General features: G+C 48.1%; 1 protein-coding gene across 3 annotated transcripts in view; it reads right to left on the bottom strand.

Moving 5' to 3' along the window:
- Window positions 1–19,675: 19,675 nt before the first annotated feature.
- The window catches only part of PRKCA (protein kinase C alpha), a 141,775-nt gene continuing 135,815 nt past the window's right edge, over window positions 19,676–25,635 (bottom strand). For all 3 annotated transcript variants that reach the window (XM_084218545.1, XM_084218543.1, XM_084218544.1), the window contains 2 exons: window positions 24,783–24,923; window positions 19,676–20,339 (listed from right to left, as the gene is read on the bottom strand). In XM_084218545.1, the coding sequence (XP_084074671.1) occupies window positions 20,175–20,339; window positions 24,783–24,923 (306 nt within the window). In that variant the 3' untranslated portion in view covers window positions 19,676–20,174. The remainder of the gene's footprint in view (window positions 20,340–24,782; window positions 24,924–25,635) is intronic.

Here is a 25,635-nt window from a genome sequence, read left to right as displayed (position 1 = left end):
TGAGGAGAGGAAGAGGAGGAGATGGTGAGGGCAGCGCCCACAGCTCCATCTGGGATCGCAGGAGAAGCAGCTCCACAAACCTAACCTGGAAAACTGGGCAGCTGGGAAAGATAGCTTTGGTTTTGGAATTACTGCTTGGGAAGAAATGCTCCCTCCTGAAGCTTGGGAAAGGCGTGCTGCAGGCAGGAGAGGAGCTCAGGGCTGCTCTGGTTCCATAGGACAGCTGAGGAGAGCAGAGGTGGCTGCAGAGAAAAGCAGCATCTCCTGCTTTTCATTGAGAAGGAAATTTCCAAGGAGGATAAGGGTTGGAGCTGGTCCACAGGGTTCCAGGTGCCCTGTCCTAGGCTGCTGGCACACACCAACTCCCCTGGCACATGGGGAGACTAAAATACATCAGGCAGCTTTAAGAGCTGCATTAGTGTCTCACAGAAATGTCAGCTCGGTTTCTGAGACAGAAGATACGTATTGGAAAAATTAAGTGCAGAAATAAATCTTTTTGATGTGGAGGAGGTTTAGCCTGATATTAAGAAATAAAACAGCCCATCTCATGGCAGTTTGAACAAGGGCCTGGAACTGTGACTATGAGCAAACAAACTTCAAAAGGATCAATACTGGGCTTGAAAGCTTCCCCTCAGCTGGGAGCAGCAGCGCGGCGCTGCCATTACCGACGCATAGACACGGCAGCGCTGGATCAATGGGCACACAGGCTCCCCAGGGAGGCTTTAAAAATAAATAAATGAATAAAAAGAAGGCTGGTTATGAGTTATTTAATCCCAGATTGAGCCACAGCAATAACAAACCTATTAATTTTGTGCTTGTCATCACACACCAGGAGCAGCTGATAAATAATCAGTAAGAAACCACATGTGAGCTCACACACTGCAAGGCTCGCCACTAACTGATTTTGGTAATGAGATTACTTGGGATTTTCTCTCTTAAACTTGGCTTACATAATTTTTCTGAGAAGTTCTCTTTTCCTTAGCACTTCCTGCGCTTCATTTCTTGCCAGAGTTATTTTTTACAGTTTGGTGAAAAAAATCCTGCCATGGCAATGCAAGAGCGATGGAAATGCTGTATAGAAAGCACCATAACTTGAATCTCCAAGGCTGACCCACTTCCCTCTCCTTCTTTATCTCACACCAGCCTTTTTGCTGTGGACAGCTCAAAACCTGCCCTCTTGCCTGGGCCAGGTTTGCAGAGGGCTGTTTCTGATAACTCAGCTCCAGCACCAAAAACAAGGAGATTAAATGATATTGCCAAGGTCAAAGGAGAAGTTACTGAGATTTATTTCCCACCCAGCCCTCAAAGCAGACCAGTTCCCAAGCTGGCCATCTCTGCCACGCTGCTGCACTCGCTGGAGGGATGGCACTGCTCCAGCTCTTTCACACTAATGGCTTGGGATGAACCCAGCAACTTCCAGCAAATAAAATCATCCACCAAGCAGCCCCCACGGTCCTGGTTCACAGGCTGCTGGCACAGCCCCTGTGTGTACAGCCAGCCTCATTCACATGGTCCTTCTGGATCCACAGATGTCCCCCACAAAACTTTTATAGAAGCCATCCCACCCACGTGTCTCCTTTTCCCTGGGTGTTTCAGGCTCTTACCTCTGCTAACCCCAGCTGAAGTGATGCTTTGGCAAGTGGAGAACCTGGGATGGGGCTGAAGGTGGGAAGAGCAGCTCTGGCAGATCACTGCAGGGATGAGGGTCCTCGCTGGAGGCTTCAGCAGCTGGATGGTCTGGGAGGAGCTGGGAGTGGGATGGAAACAGGCAGGAGCTGCAGGGAGGGCACAGCCTCAGCTCTCCCCCTCTGGCTGGCCCACAGGAGGCTTGCAGGGCGCTGGGACACAGGGACAGGAGGATGGCAGGCAGGTCTCTGCATCCACGTGCTGGCAGCTCCTGCCCTGGGGCGTTGTAGAAAAGCACAAAGTGCAAAAATTACACAAAGTGCAAAAATTACACAAAGTGCATTTCTGGAGAGGGAAACAGGAGCTAAAGCTCTGAGCTTGCAATATTGCCCACACAGCCAGGTCCAGCTCTCCAGGTCTAACCTAAATATATCTGTGCAGAGTTTACATCCCTAACAATAGCTGAGCCCTTCCCAAAGCCCTCTCTCCCTACCAAACCTGACACAGAATTCTCCTACCCACAGCGTGTCAGAGCGCTCACAGTCAGGGACCTGAGCCCAGCTGCTGGTTTCAATACCCTACAGAAAGCTCCAAAAGCAGAATGAAAGAGGGAAATCTCTAATGCTGCAAAGCAAACCAGCTGGGGACTGTGCTGGAAGAGCTGCAGAGCCTGGCTGCCATGGGAGCTGTGCCTGCCCATTCACCTCTGCCTGGGGCTTGTGCTGAGATCCCAAAGGCACCAACTGCAGCACCCCAACGACCCAGGGACCCTGCTCAGGCTGCAGCATCGTGCTGGCACAGGGACAGACCCAGGGACAGGCACAGGGACAGAGCCAGGGACAGACCCAGGGACAGGGGGAGCAGCTGGCTCAGCCCTGCACATCCACTCACTCCAGCACCGAGCTTGGGCTGCTCTGGGGGGCCATCAGAGCTTTAACAGCTGGCTCTTTTTCCCTTCCAAGTATCATTTAAGTTGGCACAAAGTCCTATAAGAGCCTCGTAGATTAAAAAGGAGAGAATAATCCTCTTCCTTGCAGCTTTTCAAGGTTTCTGTGTCCTTCCAGCAGCCAGGTAATGATTGAAGTACTCAAGCACCTCTTCTGCACGATATTGATGTTGTTTTGAACTGAAGTGGGTGTGAGCAGAGCCCCCAAATTCAGTGTAAGCGCTTCAAGGGCTGTCCATGAAATGTCTCTGGGCTATAAACATTCCCTGCTGTGGAAGGTGTGAGAAGAGCCCCAGGTGCAGCCCGAGCTCGGGAGCTGAGGCTGCTCAGCAGAGAGGGGCCAACACCCCCGTTCCTTCCTTCTTTTCCCCCTAACGATCAGTGCATGACAGCTTGAGCTAAATTAAGCTTGCTGGGAGGTAAAAATAGCATCAAGAGCTAATTAAAGCTGTTGCACTCCCCGTGTTGGTGGGTACCTGAGCTGGGGAGGCAGGAAGCCACAGCTCTTCCCCCACTCCCGCTCTTCTCGCCAGGGCTGGCAGCTGGAGGGGTTTAATGAACATTTTCAGGGTGATAAATGAGAGGAAGGCAGAAATGCCCCGGGGGCCCTGGGCTCTCTGAGGGCTGCAGACAAGCAGCACATGGGGCAGGCAGGGCTGCAGGGACCTGCATCCCCTGGGCGTGCTTAAAGATGATGGATGGAGGGAGCAGAGCCTCGTTAGCCAGGAGACTGCAATCCCGCTTCCCTGCTTGGAAACCAGCTCTGCTGCAAAGCCTCTGAGCAGGGAAATGATGGCATAAAGTGCACAAGGGCTGTGTCAGCCACACCACTTCACAACCCAGTGACACTCGTGGCTGCCACCAAACCCAGTGACCAAGGCCAGCAGCTGCTCCCGGCTCTGCCCGCTCATTTTGGGACACAGCTCCTTGGAGGCTGTTGGTGATGTCCTCATGCACAACTCCCCAGCTCTGACACTGAGCAGCCACTGAAATGTGGTCCCATTTTCACACAGGAAAGGACTTTGCTTTATGCAGCTTCTTGTGTTTCCTAATTAGTGATATTAATGTACATAACAAGTGTTTAAACATCACTGGAGGTACTAAACTTTCTACCACCCAGATTTTAGCAAGATTTGTTACCAGTTCCAGTGTTTGACAGGGCAGACAGGGCAGGACAAGCCATGCAGGAGGTGGAGCAGCCTGAGAACAGGCACAGGCACCACGGGTTGCTCAGAGGCCATGGGCTCACCTGTCCTGCTCAGCACAGGGAGGCGCAGCCACATCCTGGGAAGGCTGCGGGAACAGGCAGGGAATGGACTCGGTCTCCCTCTTCTCCATCCTTCCCCCAGGCCAGCACCTCCTCCCAGGTGGAACCTGGCCTGGCTGGGTGTGCCTGGTCTCTGCCTGTGCTCCTGTCCCATTCCCTCTGTACCCACCCAGCAGCGCCTCTCCTGCCACCCACACCTGACCCGATATTCCCAGCCAGAGCTGCTGCAGGGAAAAGGAACATCTGTCCTCAGCATTTTGTGTCTCCTGGGAAGGAGCCAGGGCCACCTGTGGGGCTTTGAGGCAGGTCCTGCCCAGCCTCTGCTCCCTGGGGATGGGGATGCCATCAGGGAGCTCTGCACGGGCACTGGGTGGGAAAATGAATTATCCACAAGCTGTCCTGGGTCAGTGGGTGCAGCTGCTGTGCAGCCTTGACACAGCTCTAACAAGGTTTTTCACTGATAGGCAATATCTCTCTCATTAATAAAGGAAAACCTGTAATTCCTGTCTTCCTAAAAGACCACACACAAACTCCACTCATCTGTGACAACCCATTTTCTGAGCCTGATGAAGGCATGTGTGTTGTCCTTGCACAAATTCCATTTTGCCAATAAATATTTTACTACAAATATCAGAAGGTGTGACTAAACAGCTTTAAAAATCAATGTGACTTTGAGACCAAACCATCTTTCTAGAACACACCTAGAACCCAAACTGGCTTTAATTTTTGTGAGATTAAGATCCCCACATAACTAAATGATGGGGTCTAGGTCAAAAGTGATGTTTAAAATGCTGTGTTAAACCCAGGGGTGTAAAACCCAGGGGTTTAAATCTTCCCAGCTGATTTAGGAAAAGCTCCTGGCGCTCACTCCAGCCTCTCACAGCTCACTGATACCACTGAAATCTCTGCAGGCTTGTGCATTATTTCTCTTTTGTATTTTATATTCCCTCCCCTCTCCATAAATAAAGCTGAAGCTGCAGAAGCTCTGCTATGGATGCTGCCAGGTGGAAATTCATTCAGCTCCATGAATATATTCAACAGCTACAAGAATACAGCAAGGAATTGGAGGAACCCCCACGCAGAGGCATTTCTGTCCCCGGGGTGTCACTTGGGGCAGCCTGGGGGCACGGTGTGATGGCACAGGATGGGCTGCTGGGTGCCAGTCTCCTGCCCTTGGGCTTTTTACGTGGGTCCTGACATGTCAGACTGAGATGTGCTGCTCACACGGCGGCAGAGGAGCCTCTGAAAGGAGCCCAGACACGAGGCACTTGTGAAGCCAAAGGGCAGCAGTGATGGAGACCTGGGAAGGCTCCTCCAGCAAAGCTGCCAGCCTGGGTCATGCCACCAGCACTCACTGCTGCTGCAGGAGACTCAGCAGAAATTCTCTTCTTTAGCTGAAATGGTCTTTAGCAGCGTTCTGGCTGGAGCTGTGCTGTCTTCAGGGAATGCAGCGCCCTCGCTGCCCTTTCCAAAGGCTCACCTGGACCTGCAGGCACCTGACAGCTCCCAGAGGCCTCCTCTCCCCCGGGGGGATTTGGGGATGCAGGGACACAGTGGTGACAGCGGTGACAGCGGTGACAGTGGTGACAGCTGTGCCGAGGTCAGACCCGCTCCCCGGCCCCCCCAAAGAGCTCCTGCAGCTCCGTGCCTGGATGCCCCAACCCTGAAAGCTGCAAAACCATCCCGTGGCGGGGCTGATGAAGTTCTACCAACATCCGGCGATTAATCAAGAGCCAAAGGCCGTGTCAGAGCTGCCTGCTCGCCGCGGCGGCTGAGCCACCACATCTCACATCATCTCACATCATCTCACATCATCTCACATCTCACATCATCTCACATCTCACATCTCACATCATCTCACCACCTTCCCCGGGCTCCCGGAGTGCGGACAGGCTCCCGGTGCCCGCTCCCTGTTCTTATGGTAACACACGACCCAGCCTTTCCCCTCACCCCCGGCGCTTCACTTCACTCAAGAACCAGGTCAGGTTTTTCTCAGATAGCCTCGCTCAATTCTCACTCGCCTCTCCGAGGGGTTTGCTACACTGCAAAACACTCTCAGCCCGACTTCCCGCAGATTTCATATTCCCTGGGGAAAGCACGCATCCGTTCCTGAGCCGATCGTTCCGGACCGGCCGCTGAGCACGGGGATGCTCTCGGCGCCGAGACGCGGCCCCCGTTGGAGCAGCCGGCGGGGGGAAGCCCAGGGATGAGGATTTCGGGGATTTTCCGGCTTCCTCGTGCTCGGGTCCTTCCGTGGGGAATCGGGCGAAGCCAAACGGCGCCACCCGAGCGGCGCCGCTCCCCGGGCAGGGCACACGGGCACCTCACCCGGCACCTCCGCGGCTCCGGGGCTCGCCGGGATGCGGCGGATGCTGCCCGGGGCGGTGCCCGCGCCGCTCCCGGCCGGTTCCCACTCCAAGGGGAATAGGGAAAGCACAGGGATACCTGCCCTGAGCCCTGCGGCTCCGCACCTGGTCCCTCTTCCCTCGCCTTTAAACTTTCAGGGCTTTACATCCCATTCGGAGCCCCCACGAAGCCATGCCCTGGACCGTTCCCTCCCGCTCCCGGGGCAGCCTGGCCCGGGCACGGGAAGGAGCCCCAGCCTCGCCCTCCCCTTGCCGGTCCCGGCACTCACCGGCCCCGGGAGCTGCTCCGCGGCGGGACGCGGCCGGCGGCCCCGGGGATGCTCCGCTCCGCTCCGCGCCGCGCCGGGAGAGCCCGGGGAGGAGAGGGCATCACATGGTGCCGGCGGGGCCAGCCCACCTCTCCCTCCCCTCCGTGCCCCCGTTCCCTCCCTCCCTTCATCCCTCCTTCCCTTTCTCCATCATCCTCTTCTTCCCTCCCCCTCCCCTCCCTCCTTCTCCATCCACCCCTTCTTCCTCTCTACCCCTCACCCCCCTCTCGCTTCCCTCTATCCCCCCTTTCCCCATTCCTGCCTCTCCTTTCACCCTTTCCCTCTATTTCCCCACTTTCTCTCTATTCCCCGTTTTTTTCCTCCTTTCCCTCCTCCCGCTTCCACCCCTGAGCTGTGCCCGGTGGCTCCCGCTCCCAGCCCTGCTCCTGCCCCTCTGAGCCTCCTCCCTTCCCTGCACCCGCACCTGCACAAACTCCGCTCCAAGCGCTGGGGAGGCTCCTTTGGGCCCGGGGAAGGGGAAGCTGGCTCCAGCAGCAGCGTGAAATCACAGCTCAGGACACAGCAGACAGCGGGGAGGGCTGGAGGGCAGCGAGCCCAGAGCGCTGGAGAGAGCCAGCTTGGCAGGGCTGGGACCCAGGCAGGACAGAAACAGGGCTAAAGGAGAGAGGGACACAGGGGCAGATGCTGTGGGCTCTGGAAACCCCTGCCAGGCTGGGTGATTCAGCCAAAACTCATCCACAATGAGAGGCAGAGCCGAGAAGGAGGAGGCAGCTCCATGGAGGTGCCCAGCAGTGGGACACTTCCTTGGAAAAGGGTCACACACCGTGCAGGACCTCCAGGAGCAGGGCCCAGGGAGCTCATGGGTCCCATCCCAGCACCTGGACCTGTATGGAAATTTCTGCAGGGACAGCTCATTCTCTGCAGGGGCTTTGCTCACACACCACAGTCCCCAGCTCCCTGCCTAAAACGTGCTGCATCTTTGCTGAGGCGTCCCCAGATAGCAAAACAGGACTGCTTTAAATAGAAAAACTGAAAATAAAGTGAGCTCTGAGATGCGGAGGAGGTGTTGTTGGGTGGCTTGTTTGGAATCAATGGAGCCATGTGCTCAGGCTTGGGGAGCTCTCTTTGAATTACAGGAGGAACAGAAGCTGATGCAGATGTGGAGGTTTGGATTTCTTCAACCAGAACGTGGTAGAGCCCAAAAGAGGCAAGTTCCAGATCCAGACTGGTAGAAAACTGCCTCCCAGTAAGAGGTTTCTGGTTATTTATACTTCTAAAACTCATACCATAACTTATATAATTTACATAATAAGTTCTTTCACACAAAAGTTACAGCAATACTTAAATTATAGTGAATTCAGCATGTTTTCCTGAGCTCTTATTGCCATTTGAGGAATAATTTAAAGCAGCAAATCCCTTGGGGGTTTGACATTAAGGACAAAGCAGGGGTTTGGTCAGCAGAATGGATTCTGCCCTGGAAAAGGCATCCAGAGGAGCAATGCCCTCTGGGGATCCCAGGAGAAAGAGGCATCCCTGGGATGGAGATCACGAGCAGGGAATTACCAATAAAACCACAAATCTACAGGAGGCTTGTTAGAGCTGGATGTTCCCCATGTGCTATCAGGGTAGATGATTTTATCACAGTAATTGGCTGTTCATCCTTCTTCTTTTCTCTATATTGTTAAAAAGAAACCCAAACAAAGCAGACCTTCATTTTTCTTGACAGACAACCTGCTCTGCTGCTGCCTGGGCTCTGGGCAGGATCATTGGAGTACAGCACAAATAAAGCTGCAGCTCACACAGTGACATAATTAACCACACAGTGTGAGAGGCCCCCAGCAGCCATGCATATAATCAATTAGAAATACACATTTGGAGCTTCAGTTTCTTCCCCTCCCCTTTGTTTCCATGCAGATGCAGTTGCACTGAATCACTTGGGTGGATTTGCTGCTGCTGCTGCTGCTTGTCCCACTCAGCAGCTCCTGCCCTGGCCAAGCCCTGGACAGTGCCAGCACTCCCACCAGGAGCATTTCCCACAGGGCCAGGATCAGAGAGGGCACCAGTGATGCCTCCCAGAACAGCACAGCCCAACTCTCCCACCTCATTAGCAGCTCTCCAGAATTCCTCCCTGTGACATGCACTTCCCTGATGATGGGAAAACCAGTGAAGTGGAAAACCCTTCTCCTGGACAGAAGCTTGCCATGGCTGTCCCAGACAGGACAATCAGCACTTTGCACTTCTCAGCATCCCCCCAAGCCTTGGGGCAGGGCTTTGCCGAGCCCTGCAAAGGCTGGATTCAGTTAATTGTTTCACATAACACTGGCTGCCAGCAGCATTTTTCCTTCCCCACTTTTCCCTGTTCATTCTGGGCTATTTCCTCCTGTGGATCCTCCTGACAGCCACACGAGGGGTGAGTGAAGCTGGGTGGGACCTTGTGCAGGTCAGGATGTTCCACAGCTGTGCCAGACTCTGCAGGGCTGGGCTCTGCCAGCCCTTGGCCACTGCAGCAGCCTCTTGCACCACCCTTTAATCAGTGTGGAAGCTTGAAGCTCCATGGACACCTCAGCAGCAGCTTTTAGGATGCACCCAAGGTCAAACCTTATTGCTGAGGAGGGATTTGAGCTTCATTAGTGGCTCAGAAGAGAAGTGATTTGTTACAGCAGCGTCTCCTGGGCTGTCAGCAGTGCACTGGGGGTGGTGGGCACATCTCATTCCAGCTACAAGGGTTTGATGCTGACAGGTGACATCTGCAGGGATGCTTTTTCCTGGTCTTTTCCCTATCAACAGAGGCTGCCTTGAAGGCACTCAGGGTATTCTGAAATAAAAAGGTCTGGTCCTGTCAGCTTGGGCCACCAGCTGGTGTGAAACTTCAGGTTTGCCTCCCCTCCTGTTCCCTCAAATTTGTCCTGTGCTGAATTATTTGGACAGCAAATCCACCCAGCAAAGGGCAGCCACCCCTGAGCCCACCCATGGCTCTGATCTGGCGTCAGACAACAGCTGCTGAGCAATTTTACCTGCACACCAGGCTGGGAGAGGCATTTTGGGCACGGGGAGGGGAGCTCAGCCCAGCCAGGGGTTGCAGTGTTTGCAGTGAGCAGGGAAATGCTCCCAGCTGGGGTGTGGAGCTGCTGTGCCGTGGGTGGGAGTGAAGGATGCTCTGTGCCAGCTGCTCAGCTCTCACTATTTTGTGTCATTTCGTGGGCAGCAGGGCTGGGGGGAGGCTCGGGGGGCACCAGGGCAGGGCAGGGATGCAGCAGCCCCAGCACCACACCCAGGGAACCCAGGGGCAGCTCCCAGGGGCTGGGAACCACTCACTGAGGGAGACTTTGGAGATTTTTGTTTCTCCTGGATGGTTTTTGTGGGGTATTTCAGCAAAACTGGCAGAGGCAGCTCGGCTTTGGGATGCACACCTGCAGCACTCACACCCTGGGCAGGTGGGATGGGCGGCTGCAGCAGCTCCTGGGGTGTGGAAGGAGTTCAGCACAACTTCTGCTCCTTATCCCAGCAGCATCCCTGCTTTATTTTTCAAACACTGAAAACAGGGAAAGACGTAAAACTCACAGCACCAAAGAACACCAGCCCTTCCCCTCTCCCTGGGAGGGTTTTCACATCCTGCTTGCACCATGACTAAATTAAAGGAATTAACTCTGTGGGCTGTTGGAGCTGCAGCTCCATTTGCTGTTTCCCCTGCACATCCCTCTGCCTGGATCTGCTGCTTGGGAGGAAGCTCAAGGAGAGGTGCCACATTATTTTTAACCCAGCACCCACATGCTGTGTGAAAGCCTGAAAAAAATAAATGTGTGGAGCCTTTCTCAGCCTCCCCGAGCAGCTCTGACTCACAGAACAACAAAGGCACACGTGTGAATGGAAGTTAGAGATTTTATTTAAAATAAAATACCCTCTCTCATCATCTGGGGCTAAACTGAGCTGATAAAAGAGGAGGATGGGCCAGGTGAGGAGTTTGGCCCCGTGGGGCTCCAGGGCTGGCAGGCACCAGCACCCCAGGCTGCCCAAGGATCTGAGCATCCCCACATGGGAGGGAAGGAGCAGGAAAGGGCAGGGAGGGCTCACATCTCCCCTTTCACCCTGCAGGGCAGTGCCCTACCATGAGAGAAGGTGGAATTGAAGCTGGCAGTGCTTTTTTCTCGCTCCTGGTGTTTTCTGTTGTCCTGCTGCACAAGGAGTGGAGCTTCCAGCAGCTCAGGTTCCCTCTGGGAGCTGCTCCTGGGGCTGGACCCATCCAGGTTCCCCAGCTCAGCCCCACTGGAGCCAGCAGGCTGGCTGGAAAGCAGCTGCCTGCAGGATGAGGGATGGCTCTGGCCACAGCAGTCTGATTTCAAAGGTCATGTTTTGGAAAGAGGTTCAGATGCCATTAATTATTAAAGCCTGGTAATGCTGGTATTAAGGGTAATCGTTTTCTGTGTGATTTATATAGCACTGAAATTCATTACCAACCTTTTAATGATGTTGGTGTCAATCAGGCACAAGAATGCTAAATGACTTATCCCAAAAGGACCAGGAGCTGATCCAAGGGGATTTGGGATGCTCTCACTGCTGGCCTTTCCTTCCTTCTGGCCTTGCTGGTTGCTTTCACAGCTGTTTCTGGTGGATTTTCCCTGAAATCACACCTAATCAGTGTCCCAGACACAGTTACACCTGAAGGGGAAGCAAATGCATCCTGTTAAAAGAGTGTTTTTCTGGAGGTGTCCCTGGAAATGTTGAAGCTTTAATGAGGTTTTGTATAAATTGTTGCAGAATGTTTTATATGGATTAGGAAGCCTCCCTGTTATGGGCACTGAGTTTTATGAAGTGTTCTGAATAGAGGAGCAGAGAAAGGATGGATCAAGGCCCCAAAATAGGAAAAATAAGAAAGATAGGACAGATGTGGACCAAACTCTCTGTCTCTCAGGCACAGACACAAAATTCATCCCCAGCATGTAAAGAAGACAAGTGATTTTTGCCACCCTTGATGGGCAAGAGTAAGATCTCAAATATTTCTAAGCAAACTTCCACTCTGGGGTTGTTTGCTTGGCTTTTTATTTTTTTTTTTCTCTCACCCAGGTAGGGTGCTTTAAATTGGCTTTGGGATTATTTCCTGTCCTTCACCAGACTGTGCAACAACCTCTGCTGGGATGTCAGGCACTGACTCAGGGACCAGTAATGAGCACTGGAAGTGGCAGCTGCTGTCTGACACTGTCACCCTGGCAGCAAATGCAGCAAGTCCCCAGAGGAGGAGACAGCCTTGACTCATTTCCCATGAGATCTGCCTCATCCCATGCCCTTCTTTTGGGAAAGAAGGGGAAAAAAAGTAACAAAAACCACTTTTGCAGGTAACTCTGCGGGTCCAGCCCTGCCCCTGAGCGTTCTCCTCATCCCATCCCCATTTCTTTGGGTGCAGCACCACTTTGGGAAGGTGACAAGTGACAGGGAAAAACATCCCTTTGAGGACAAGCCATCCACACATGGCAACAGCTGTCCTGATTTGGGCCCCTGATTGATTTGCCTTTGCTTTGCCACGGCTCCCCAGGGAGCAGGTGGGATTATAATTACCTCGTGGTAATTAATGCAGTCATCATTTCAGCTACCCAAGCAGTTCTCAGAGGAGCTGGTTTTATTTGCAGCTCACACACCAGCTCTGCAAAAATATTCTGAGATTTCTGAATCAAATACCCAAATCTCTGAAGAGAGGCTGGGGCTGGGGGAGGCAGGCACGAAGACTGGGTGTGATTTTTGGTGCTGGAAGCTTTCCTGATGGAGATGCTCTCATGTGGCAGGCATGGAGAGCCTCAGCCTCTCCTGCAGGAGCTTTAACACTTCATTTTCCCCAGAAGCACCAGCTTAATCTTGCCTGCTTAGAAAGAGTCAAAGATGCTCTGTTGCAGCATTTTCCCCTTTCCCACAGCCCATCCCACCAAAGCAGCCCACGCAGGCTCTCACCACCCTCCTGGGGCAGCTGACTGATCCCACTGTGAGCTGGGGGATTGTCCTGCCCATCAGACCACCAGTCTGAGCTGGGAGGGTGCAGAGTGTGGCCAGCAGCTCTCCCACCCCTGTGAGTCCATGTCCAGCCACCCACTGCTCTGTTTTTCCCCAAGGAGACAGTTCAGAAACTCATGTCCAAGCTGTCACCCCAAAAGCCAACAGCCCCCTGGATGGGCACTGGGGTGGTTTGGCCACAAATCCTGACTGGGGGTGCAGCTTTACAGAAGGAAGAGCTGAGGACCCCCTTCCTCCTGCCCCGGAGGCACCAAACTGTGACCACCAGCTCAGGGCAGGGATGTGTCCCCAAAGTCCCTGTTCTGCTCTGCAGAAAGCTCCCAAGCTCTGAGATGTGTTCAGGGGCTTCAGAAGCTGAGCATGTTGGATGACAGATGTGAAGTAGCCTGGAAACACTGACTCTTTGGGAAAAAAACCAGAATTTCAACCATTCCTCAGGGCAAACTCAGCCACACTTCAGCAAATGAAACAAACCCAGGAACTGAATCAGCATGAGCTTCAATCCTGTGAGAGCAGGCAGGGAAGGGAGCTGTCTGTCAAGCTGTCACAATATTTGGACATTGCTTTCAAGTTTTGGAAACCAGTGATGTCAGTGTGAAGGAGGCTGGGGGCGTGGGGTGGACGGGGCTGGTGGCACTGGGAGCTCCTGTCCGGCCCCCCAGGAGCCCAAGGGAAACCAGGAGGGCTAAATCAGGTGTTCCATCAGACAGGTGGGGCCCTCAGGGTCATCAGTGATCAAAGCAAAAGGATTTTCCTTTAATTTTGCCTGTGGGAGTGCTGGGGGCTGAGAATTTCAGGCTGTCAATGACTGCAGCAGCCCCTCCTGCCAGGGAGGAGCAGCAGAAGGCGGAATGAACCACCCAGGGCTCCCACACTCAAATTGAATTTGAGTTTTTTGGGTCTGGCTGCTCCCAAGGAGGGCAAATCCCTCCAGCACCGAGTCCCACGTGGAGCTTTGAAGCAGACCCTCCAATCTGGGACCTCCTTTGGCTCCTGGGGCTGTTTTTCCCTTTGGCTCCCACACCTGGAGCAGCCCAGCACCACCGAGCTCAGCACACAGAATTCCTCTCCCAGACCCACCTTTTTTAGGTAATTCATTAACAAGAATTAAAAACAAAAACCCAGGTTAAAATTCTGCCTCTGAAGAACCAAAGTCCAGACTGGGCAGTTTCTGTGGCTGCTCACACCAACCTCTCTGCAGCCTCTGGCCCTGGGGGAGTCAATTTGGAAAGGAAATTTCATCAAGGCAGACCAAACTCTGACAAAAGTCATGATCAGTATTTTTATTCATACACACTTGCCTTGAAACTACAATTAATACTTAACAAAAGCATTTCATGCAAACAAGGATTGAAGGTACTGTGAATTATGAAACAAACAAACAAAAAGATGCTGTAATTTGTACATCAGTCTTGCCCACTACGCTTCCAATGGTTGGCTTTTTTTAAAATCTTTTGAAAAATGAATGGCCTCTCCAAATTTTCTGGTAGCATCTTGCAGGTAAATGATATGAAAATAAGTAATGTTCTCCTCTATAGAAATGGAACATTTGGGCCTTAAAATAGCATTAAAAATATGAATGAGTTCAAGGTGGGATTACTTAATGTTTAAAAAAATTAAGGAGCATACAGTCATTTGAGAAGTTTCAGGTGTTCTCTGTATTGTTGTGCAAAACCACAGAGTGCTGAGAAATGCACATTTCAGAAAGAGGCAATGAGCTTCATTTTATTGAAATTTATTTTTTTTTCATACATTTTGATAACATGGGAGAGAACAAATGAAAGGTTTGGGGAATGAGCCATAGATTAAATTTTTATTCCCCCTGCAAGAGCATTGTTTTTGTACTCCAAGGCCAACAGTGGGTACAACACATGATATAATTAATATTTTCAGTGAATTGGGGCTCTTGGCCAAGCACTCAGCACCCAGGGAGCTCTGTGGTTCCCTGGGTGCCTTGGAAGCTGCAGTGGGTTTGGTTTGTTAATTTTAAGATTTTAAAGCCAGGAGTGTGTGAAGCTCTGGAAGGAGAGAGCCCTTGGCAGTGTCACCCCAAGGGGTTCGGAGAGAAGGAAAAGAAATTCAAAAAGTTCTCAGGAAAATATTTGTAAAGATCATGAACATAATTTTCCTTTCTATTAAAACGTTCCTGTCATTATTAATTATAAAACTAATGAAACATCAGCTGCAGAGTGTCCAATGTAACCAGCGAGAAATGAGCTTCAATGGCAGCTGTGTCAATGTTGTTGCTACTCATCCTGCACTGTTTCAAATCATTAAGAGACTTAATTTATTTATTTAGGTCAACTGACATCAGTGGAAGAAAAAAAAAACAGCTTCTGGAGCAGTTTTCTTTTAAATTTGAACTCCGGTGTCACAGACAAGGAAAAACGAGAAGCACAAAGACACATTTACAACACAGAAATACATGAAAATATCACCAGAAAATATCAGCCTGTCATGGACAAACCAGCTGCACAAAGAACAGAGCTCCTCCTTCAGCAGGAGTCAGTAAAAACGGTGCTAGAAAACAGCTGTGCTGACTTTATTTACCCAAAGGGAATCTCCCCCTCCAATTATCAGTTCTGCTAAGACTTCCATCCACGTGGAATTTTTAAATTGCACATAAAAATCTCAGTAGCTGGAAAAGAGGTAAGTGCAGCTGACCCACACAATCAGCAAGCATCACTCCCCATCACACCCTGACTCCAGGTACAAAAGCTGGACTCCAGATTCCGTAAGAAACGTGTCAGATCTGATTTTATTTCTCTTCAAACAGTTTCAGCAGAGTTACTAAAGTTCTATAAAAAAGTAGAAACAGCATGGTATAGCCAGCAGTACCATGTGGATCCAAGAAGCTGATTCAATAGTAAAAATTATAATAATACTTACACAACTCTTTTCAGGTTAAAAGTGAATTAGAAACATTGTCTAAGAAGTCCTCCCCCCTCCCTGTGGGGTCAGGCAGGATCATCACCCCATTCTGCAGGTGAGGTAGGGGTGGCAGGGAGGCTGACAAGGGCCTCTCCCTCTCCAGGGTTTTTGGGAACAGCAGGGCTGTAGTGCATGGCCACTATTCATGGTAAGGCTGTTGAATTCCCAATTGTTACTGGCACAGGGAGGGAATCCTGCACGTTTATGGAGTCAAATGTTAATTGTTTCTGCAACTCAGCTATTCCAGATCCCATCTGTGAGTGAGGGGCTGAGGGAAAAAAGTGCTTTTTTAGCTTGTCTACTTTTTGACTACTTGGCAGCTCAGTGCCCACCTACAGAGGGGACACATCAGACACAGCCCACACTCACATCTGCAAAGAGACAAAACCCCTGTGTACAATAACTTATGCTAATGACTAAAAGAACTGAAAAAAAAAATCACATTAAATATTTCCAGAAGTTTCCTGGCAGGTCCAAAAGCCTACTGTAAACTCGATATACTGTAGATATGCTTTCTACTTGTATCAAAGCTTTACTATTGGATTATTATTATTAATTATTTCCAATAATATTTGCACAATTAGGAGGATCTGCCCCCCTGCTCACTGCATGTGTCTCCTATGGCATTTAACTGGGATTGCATTGCTCAGAAAACACTTCTGAGCTGGTACCACTCCACCCTTGGATGTGTCATCTTAAGTTCCTCTCTAGCTCGACCTTATTAATTTTATAGAAGCCCAGCATTACTGATTTGGATTCACCCCAAAAGACAGGATGGATTTCAAAGGCCAGCAGCATTCAGACGTGATGAGTTTTTTTTTTTTAAACTAACAGCTGATTTCCAGGAGAACTTTCTTCAGTTTGTAAAAGGAAATTCAATTGTATTTCTGGAAAGAATGAAGAATCAGAAAGCTAAATTGGATTTCTCCTCCAAACTGGATTAAGGACTATTTTACCATAGGAATGTGCTCTCTCCTTCTCACATATGTGCCAGCCCTGCTCAGAGCACTGTTGTCCTGGGATCCCACCACCCTGCTCTGGTCACTCAAAGGTGCACAAAAGCATCCAGATGCCTGAATAATGACTGAATTTGCCTAGGAGCCAGTTAAGTCCCATTTGATCCCTGAAAACCCCTTGGAAGTTTTACATGGCAAACCTGTGCCCCTCCTGGCAGGAATGGGGCTGCCTTGGACTCATCTGGGACTCGAGCACAGGGATGGAAACACAGCTCCCAAAACTTCCACCCCAGCTTCAGGGCAGTACAATTTTCAATTTGCCTTTTGGGAATCTTGGTGGCAACGTGGGTGTTGGGATTTCACTTGCTATCAAACACAAGGGAAAGAGAAGCAGCTCTAATGCCTCTCCTTCTGTTGATACATGTTCTCTAGAAAAACCAAATCTTGTGAAAAATATTATATAAATAACATCTGTCTCTGGAAAAGAGATGAAAGTTCTGGTTGGATTCTTCAGGTTTTCCTTGCCATAAGTTTCTGGATTCTGAGCAGCCAGGGGGAGTTCTCAGGAAAGGTCAGAGCATGTGAGGGCATCAGGAAGAGCAGTGAGGGGGAACACAACCAATCCCTGCTTTATCCAACCTGCCTTGCTCCTGCAGGATCCAAGAGTTCACAGTAGCTTTTCCTAAGTGTTTCAGGAGCCTCCAGAAGAGAGCATGTCTGTCACCTGAGGTAATGATGCTAAAGAGGAATTTCTGCTTCTGCGCCAGAAAAACTGGGAGACAATCACAAGAAACTGGGAATGAGAAATAGCCAGAAAATGAGCAGCTCTGTCCCAGGGTTAAACCAGCCCTGTCCCAGTGTTAAACCAGCCCTGTCCCAGGGTTAAACCAGCCCTGTGATGCTGTGTCCTGGTGTGAACAGCACCGACTGTCCCAACTGTGACTTCCCTGGAAAATTCAGATTTCATCAGGAAAACAGAACTGTGGGAGCATCTACCCAAGGGGGATCCTGCCTGGTTTCTGGCATGGTTCAATTCTGCCCCTGTTCTGCTTTGCTTACTCCCCAAACCTCTATGCTGGTATTTCTCCCTGTATTTTCCTTTTACAAAAGTGTCTTTTTCACTTCACATTTTAAAAACAAGCACAGCGGCGCCTCTTGGCAGACTGGCATAGTTGAGAGCCCCTTCTTTATTAAAAGTCTGAGACTCAGTAATTTGTTATCTTAATACAATCTATTGTCTTCTACAGCATTTTACTAAACATTGCCAGGCTAATAATATTAAAAAAAAAAAAGAAAAAGAAAAGAAGTCATGAATGCCTCATGCTTTATGGTGAATACCATCATTTTTGAAGTACATAATACACAAAGGAGAAAATGAACTCCCAGTCTTGGATGACAACATATTTGACACAGAACAGTTTAAAAATTTTACTCCTAAAATGTTTGAAAAGCTTGGAGTCCTGTTTGTTTAGGTAATGATCTGAGTTCCTGTCAGTTGGCCAATGCCCCTCCTGAGCCACACCTTGGAATCTCAGGAGTTGATCACTCCAAGGTGCTCCTGGTGGGAGCTGGGGGTACAAAAGGGCTGAGCCAGGGCAACAATTGGACTTCTGGGCTGCAGAAATTGCACATCCTGCCCCAAAGCCACGTTCCCCAAGGGCCCTGCACGTGCAGAAGGGTGACACTGCCACCCTTCACATCCAACCACGACTCCCCAGCTGCCCAGGGCACCCCCAGGTCCAACCCACCCCTCTGGCTCCCACCTGGCAGGACTGCATCTTTCTGACAGAATCTTTGGCACAGGTTCCATGTTTTATTGTCATAAAAGATGATTAGAAAGTAGGTTCCCCTCCCACCCCACCCCATTACATATTCTAGTATAAATGGAAGTATTTTATGGCAAATATCTTACTTTTTGAGTATGTTTACATGCTGGAAAAATTGTAATCAGTCTGCATGCAGCAACAGAGACATCATGCTTCTGGCATCATCATGCACATCTGACAGACAAAAAGTGCCTGTGGCTGCTAATGGGATCAAGGCAGGAGAGGAAAAAAAAGGGAAATGCACCAACTACTATTTTACATGCTGTAACAAAACCAAAATATGCACAAAACATTATTTACTGATATTTGAGTTAATATCTTCTGGTAAGTAGTAAGAGGAAATATCAAAATTTTTTATCTAAGTGATAGGAGAGGAGAAGATTGCATTAATTACAGTGTTCATCATTGCAAATAAAGTCTATTTCCTTCTCTGCAAGTAATAAGCAGATGTGAAATGAAAGCCTAATTGAACCTCGTATAAAACCTGCAGGTAGCAATTATTATTTAAAAGTATATCTACTTTAAAAAAAAGAGATTATACCCTAAGCCAGTAACAATATTCAAAACCTAAAGTAAAAATCAAAACAATAGCAAGAAAACATTGAGCTAAATCTAAATGGTGTCATTCAGAACGAGAACTTTCACAAACAAAGCACAAGTTGTTTTATAAAATTTTTATAATACTCTTTATGCTTGATACGATTATGTCAATAATATAGATCTGCTTATTATTAACCCTTATTATTAAGAGTTATTACTAAACATGCAAAATTCATTGCATGAAGCATATGTAAAACGTATTAAATTCCATTCTATCAATAAAAGGAGTTTTAGGTGCTGCTTTTTTCAGGTTTTATTATTCTACAGCCCAAAGTTTTCTGAATTAAAACCGATTATTTAAGACTAAATCTCACTTGATTTTCATGAGATATTCTGGAGAAATCAGGAAGTCACTCGGGGCTGCATTTTATTGTTAATTTTGGTATACATAACACTTTCTTCAATTTACTGTCCTACACTGCAGACTATAAATAAACACATGTAAATAAGATATAAGGAATTACAGTTTTGTTTTACATTCCAGGTTAATAAATTTCATAGTAAAATATTGGTATTAGAACCAGTTAACAGTAAACTTGAGGAGTGCTGTAAATGAAACCAACTGAACAGACAATGGCACCCTGGATCACAGAATAATCTCATGGAGATTAAAAATTCACAAAAGTATTATTAAAATTATTACTATTATTATTATTATTATTATTATTATTATTAAAGACAAAATTTCACCCTCAAGTTTATCACATGCTACTCCTAGCACAAATCCTAGAGACGTGGCCACCACCTCAGTGCTTTTATTTGGGATTTTACAGGATCAGTTCACCAAACTTCAGGGTCTAATTTGACTTCATCCCCCCTCCCACCCATTCCCAACAATTTTTTTTTTCCCATCCCCCCTCCCACCCATTCCCAACAATTTTTTTGTTCCCCTGCCATATTTTACAAACGTTTTCAGTGCTGTTCTTGCAATGCCTCTCCCCCCTGGAGCTGACCCCGCTCAGTCTCTGGTGCTGCCCCCGAGGTCTCCGGGGAGGAGCTCCCACCTCCCGCCATCCACCCCCAAGGAATAAACACTCGAGGTGGTTTCTCATTCAAACCAAGTGCCAGATGTTTTTCCAACACAACAAGTGGAAAAGGGAGCAAAAAGGACATTGGGAAGTTACAAAATACAGAACGTACCAAAACATGGGTAAATTTCAACAAGTCAGTGGCAACTTCTAGAAGAAAAGCGGGCACCGTACACTAATTTATCTCCTGTTAAGACAACATTGCTGCTGCAAAGCCCAAATCCTGACTAAGTGGCCCTTCCCTCCCTCATCTTCCACCCTCTAACCCTACAATTTCCAGGCCCAAATGGAATCAAACGAGGCGAAAGCCTGAAAATTGTAGGGTTACAAGTGCTCCCCGCGGCGGGATTTGTTCTGCTGTTTCATGCTACATTTTCTACAAGGGGGTGCACAAACTGGGGGTTGACGTAAGAGAACCCTTCAAAATCTGTTTGGTCGATGTTGGCAATGACCAGCTGATCCGGAGGCGTCAACACCGGCTGTCCTCGCGTGAAGAACTTATCGAAGTTCTCGGCCCCTTTGCCGCACTGCAAGGAGAGAGAAAAGCAGAAAAAAGGCTGAAGAAAAGCCAGCAACACAACAGCAGAGCTGTCAGGATACATGCAAGGCGTGTTTCTTACGAGTAGTTGAGGGAAAATTTTCTTTTCAGTGTTATGACAAAAAATTCCAGGCAAACGGGGAAGTTTTAATAGCTGACTCCTGATAAAAAGCAGTCAGAAAGGTTTTCATCCATCAGCATGAGATAAAGAGGCTTAAATATTCAGCATTACTGGGATACAAAAGGAAAAAGGAAATATTTTGATAAACATATGTTGGCAAGAGATACTTTCTTTGTCAAGTTGTTTCGTTCTTTTTAAAAGCTTTATCGTACAAAATTAAATTTTTCCTGTTAGTCTCTACTTCCTTTGTGATCTGCAAAAAGCTTAATGCAATTCATTTATGTGCTTTGAGTCTTCACTGAACAGGCTCTGAACTTCAGGATTCCTATAAATTAAGAAATTTATTTTTATTTATAAATTTATAAATTCATAAATTCCTATAAATTCATCGAACTTCTATAAATTCATGAATTAGAGCAGGGCCTCAGTCCTTGGGATGGCAGGAGGGCTGGGCAGGAGCACATCCTGGGACAGGTCCTTGTTCCAAAACTTGCTATCACAGCTTTCCTCCTTTGTTTTCTCAAGATACTCATTTTTGGGCAAAATCCAGCCAAGAAAGGGCTAAATACAGCTACAGCCTGAGCACAACTCCTTCAGAACAGAAAATGAAAGAAACCAGGTTTGTAGAAAGAAGAGTTTGGAGGAATACACAAAAGACTTGATAATCAGGGAAGTATGATCAGAAGCATGCTAAAAAAAAGGAAGGTGGAACCAGAATGAAATTAGCTTATGTGCGAGAATAAAAAGAATATTTGAGGAAAATTAGGCATTGAATATTGTAGAGAGGTGAGGAGGAAACTGGTAAATGTGCTCATCTCAAAGCTACTGTAACAGATCTTTGGACAGAGCAGGTGTGGGATAAAGGCAGTGCATGTTTTTTCCCATTGCTCCTCACCCTTTCCTCTCTATCCATCCCTTCAACATCCCTGCATGTGGATATAAAGGGTAAAATTCCATTATTATCTTCAGACTCAGAGGATAACTTGGAAAGGGCAGAATATGGCTCATACAATAGGCCAATATGAAATATTGATTTTTTTTCTGAATTAATGCAACATGAGTAAATCTGTGCATTTGTAGGAGGATGCACTGGAGAGGGAATTCAGAGTGAGAGGTTTGGAAACAGCCCAGGCAGAGTTTCCAACCTTCCCACAGAGCACCTGGCAGGTGCTGGGCTGGCCCTGCCATCTGAGCTGAGCTCTCAAGAACTTCTTCTGCCTCAGGCACACGTTGGCTCCTATTTCAGACAATGAGCTCAGGGCCTGGAGCCCAGTGCTCACAGAGGACACTTGTCCATCCTTGGAAGCACAGGGACATCCTTGGAACACCAGCACAGGGACACTGCACCATGATAAAGCTAATGGGGCTCTGCTTTCTCCACCCAGGGTTCTGCACCACTCATGGAATGCCCTGTGCCCACTGAGCCTCTGCATTTTGGAACAGAATCTCTGGAAAACAAGAATAGAATGAGCTGAACTTTGACAAGGAGAAAACCTCTGAATCATTGGCACGTAGCCCCAAATTGAGTCAAATTAATTTAGAGGCACCACAGCCGGTTCAGAGCAGCCACAAAAGGAAATTTTTTTATTGCTAAAAAGGAAATTTTTGCTAAAAAAGATGTTCTACAGATAAGCATCATCCTGCAATAAAAATGATGCTATTTTCTTTCTTTTAAAATTTTTTCTCCTTTTCTTTTTTTCAGCAAATGGAAAGTATTCAAACAAGCTGGATATTGAACCCAAAGGTCCTGAGACCATTAGGTCTCTCACATTGCTTAGTCTAGTAAGAAATAAATCACATTAAATGTGGGCATACTTTGGGTGCAAATAGAGTAATTTATAAATAAATTTGTATCTTCAATGATGTATTTGTCTTCACATTAAAGAGCAGCACTGAACCTTAAAGCATTATTAGAGTACAACTGAAATTACAGGACTCCTCAAACCCCTAAACTTGGAAATAAGAGTAAAATGTCCTTGCCAAATAATCAGTCTATGCCTACAACCTGTGAAATGTCAATCTGGAAGGGAACATGTCATTTACAGCACCCAACTGCTGACCCAAAATCTGCAGCTCTGTGTTCGAGTGAGGATTGTGGAAGCAGCAGGATTATTCCTGCAGGAAAGCACTTCCTAGAGAAGATGTACCTACAAAGGCTTCCCCAAAAAAATCACCCCAAACAAAGCCTATAAATACATCCATATCTTCAGACAGATTAAGAGGTGTGTGTTTTTTGCTTTCTAAAATCAATATCCATCCCTGGAGGGATTTAAAACTTGTGTAGAAGTGGTTAGGGACTGGGTTAGTGGTGGGCTTGGCAGTTCTGGGATAATGGCTGGAACTCGATGAACTTAAAGGTCTTTTCCACCCTAAAGGATTCTATAACTGTATGACACTGATACAAACAGAACCAGCAATCACCACAGATGAGCTGTGCATAGGGTATGCAAATACTGGACTTGGATTTGAAGTTATTTTTGTCCAGGAGAGTTGGGCTCCGTGTGAATCCGCCTCGGTGGATTTTAATAGCAGCCTGTGCAAACAAACCAGGTCATGATAACCAGGGAGACAGAGCCCAGCTGCTCTGAGGAGGAGCCAGGACCTGCCAGGAAGCTCTGATGGAACCAAACCACACTTGAAGCTTTCAGCCCCTTCATGCTGGTGTTACTTTTAACTTCAAGGAGAGTCTAAGCACTCAGCTCCTGAGCTAATAAAACTTACAGATGTGAAGGTAGATGTGCTTTATGGTCAGCTTTAAATGTGACTTGAGAAGCATGTAATAAAAATCTCAAATAAAATAAGCTCTAAGAGCTCCTTTTTGCACAACCCTGGGGAAGGGTTGGCTGGCAGCACCACACAAGTTCTTCACTTATTTACACCCTTCCCTGCCTGCAAAATCCACACTATAGCAAAAAAGTATTTCCTTTAGCAATAAACACCCTTTTCAGCTTCAACTCTCCTCCTGTTCATGCAAAAACATAATTTGTATGAAAAAAGTGAAGAATAATTCAGGTACTGGCGTCCCTCTGTTCATTTGTTTGTGACAGACACTGGTGTGTCTGTATTGGCAAATAAATCAGTGTAAGAGCAGTCATCCTACACCTGAAGTGCTAAAGCCAGCCAGGATTCTCAACTGAAAAATAAAAGGGTTAGAGAAGACAGGTTCAATGTAAGGACATGACAATTTACAGCTGTTCCTTAAAGCCTGTGCTCTCGTGTGCAAACTCTTCTCTTTGCCTGTCAATGAAGCACAGTCCATGCTGAAAGAAATTCTGGCTCAACAAGCAAAGCTCTTCCAATTCTATTATGCAAACAGCTCTCAGGATAAGGACGTCTCTCCACTTCCTTGGATTTCTAAAATGTTTCTGTAGATGCATGTGTGCAAACCAGTAATGAACATGGAAAATAAACCAGGGATTAATCTTGCCCACTGAGCAGACATTGCTGTAGGATGGGGAATAAAACCCTCTGTGCTGAGCAGCCAACCATGGAGAAATTCACCCTCTAATCCAAACCCCTCAGTCACATCCTGACTTTAGATGTTGCTCAGAGGAGACCTGAGTTGTTAACCTCATTTATGACCATCTCAAGTGGCTGGTGTGGATGTGCCAATTTTCCCTGTGTTCAGCTCCTCACGTGGTGTGTGACCATCCAGGCAGACCTCAAACCACTGTGAGGCTTTTTTGCAAGGCACAAAGTTCCCCAGCTTACACCAGAACACAGACAGGCTCACAGACAGCTCTGCCCTCCTCAAATGGCCTCGTTTCAGCCATGCCCCAGATCTGCAGCAGCAACCCCACCCCATGGGGAGCAGGGCTGCAGCCACAGCCAGGGAGGGAAATCATGCCTCAGGTTCAGCTTTTATATTTTCAGGTTCTGTGCTGCTTCAGTGTGTGGGTCTGGGCTCACACCAGGGGATGCTGAGCTCTGTGCACAGAGCAGGGACACAAAACAATTCCTGCTCCAGCTGGGCACCAAGGACAAATGATCCCAATCCCAGCCCAGGAGCACAAACCCCGTGGGCTGGAGAGAGAAAAACAAGCAGGGTGGGCTGGAGCAGTAATTGGATAATTAACTCCAATATGCAAATGGACCAAAACTTATAAAAATGTGAGATCTCATGACCAAGCTCTCTTTTGCTTCCATCTTGGAGTCATCCAGGCTCTGGTGCTGCCAGGGTGTCCCCTTTGAAGGCTCTTCAGTAAATATCCTCTTTATTCCTCTTAACTCCTCCTAGCCTCTGTTCCAGCTCCTTAAGGCATCAGTTTTGGTGACCCAGTGAAGAATTTGGACCTCTGGCATCTCACTCACCACTTTAGGTTTGAAAGGTGGCTGAATCTCTCTGTTCTCCAATTTTTCCCAGTCAATTCTCCTGAAGAAAGCATGTTCCCTGATGTCTCTTTCACCTTCCACACCACAGCCAAGGCGTTTTGCAGGATGTTTTGTCATCAGCTGTTGGGAAGAAAACACCAAATGATTCAGTTTAATGCTGGAAGGAAAGTGAGAGAGATTTTCCCCTGCCTGCAATGCTCTTGCTCCTCTCCTGAAGATACACGCTGCTAATAAAATTGTTTTGAAAAGCCAAAATGAATTTTTGGAAGAATTTTCTTGTTTCATCACTGGAGAAAGCAAATCAACATCAAAACTAGGGGAAATTTTTCCCACTGGGCAGAGGTTGCTGCTGGAGGGACAGGTGGTGCCCAGGACACGCTGCCATCCCCTCTGCCTCACAGCTCACTCCTGAATTTCACCTCCAGTCTCTCAGTTCACTCTTACAGATCTCCAGAACAGCTCCTGCCCTATCTCAACAATCAATTAAACATCATAAATTCCAATGCACTAAAGCTCCATGAAGTACAACCCCCCCACACTCCCATTTCATTTTTCTGGGGCTTGTTCAAGACATCTCATTACAGAGCCTCCAATTCTTTGGCACCCAGCTGACAACATCTAATCTGTGTTTCCTCCCTTGCATTCTTAATGACATCCTGGTCAATACCATACCCTGTTACAGAGATTAAACAGACTTGGGGAAGCAAACCAGCCCCAAATCCACCAGCCTGGCATGATCAGAAATTAGAATGTGCTCCCTAATTAACAAGTTCCTCAGCATTTTCCAGTTGGTGTGTACATTGGGAATTGTGCAATGTAGCCCTCAACTCTC

This window comes from Fringilla coelebs, assembly GCF_963513975.1.
Source record: "Fringilla coelebs genome assembly, chromosome: 19".
Classification (NCBI taxonomy): domain Eukaryota; kingdom Metazoa; phylum Chordata; class Aves; order Passeriformes; family Fringillidae; genus Fringilla; species Fringilla coelebs.
Note: the sequence above shows the minus strand (reverse complement) of the source record. Positions and strands in the feature narration are given on the sequence as shown.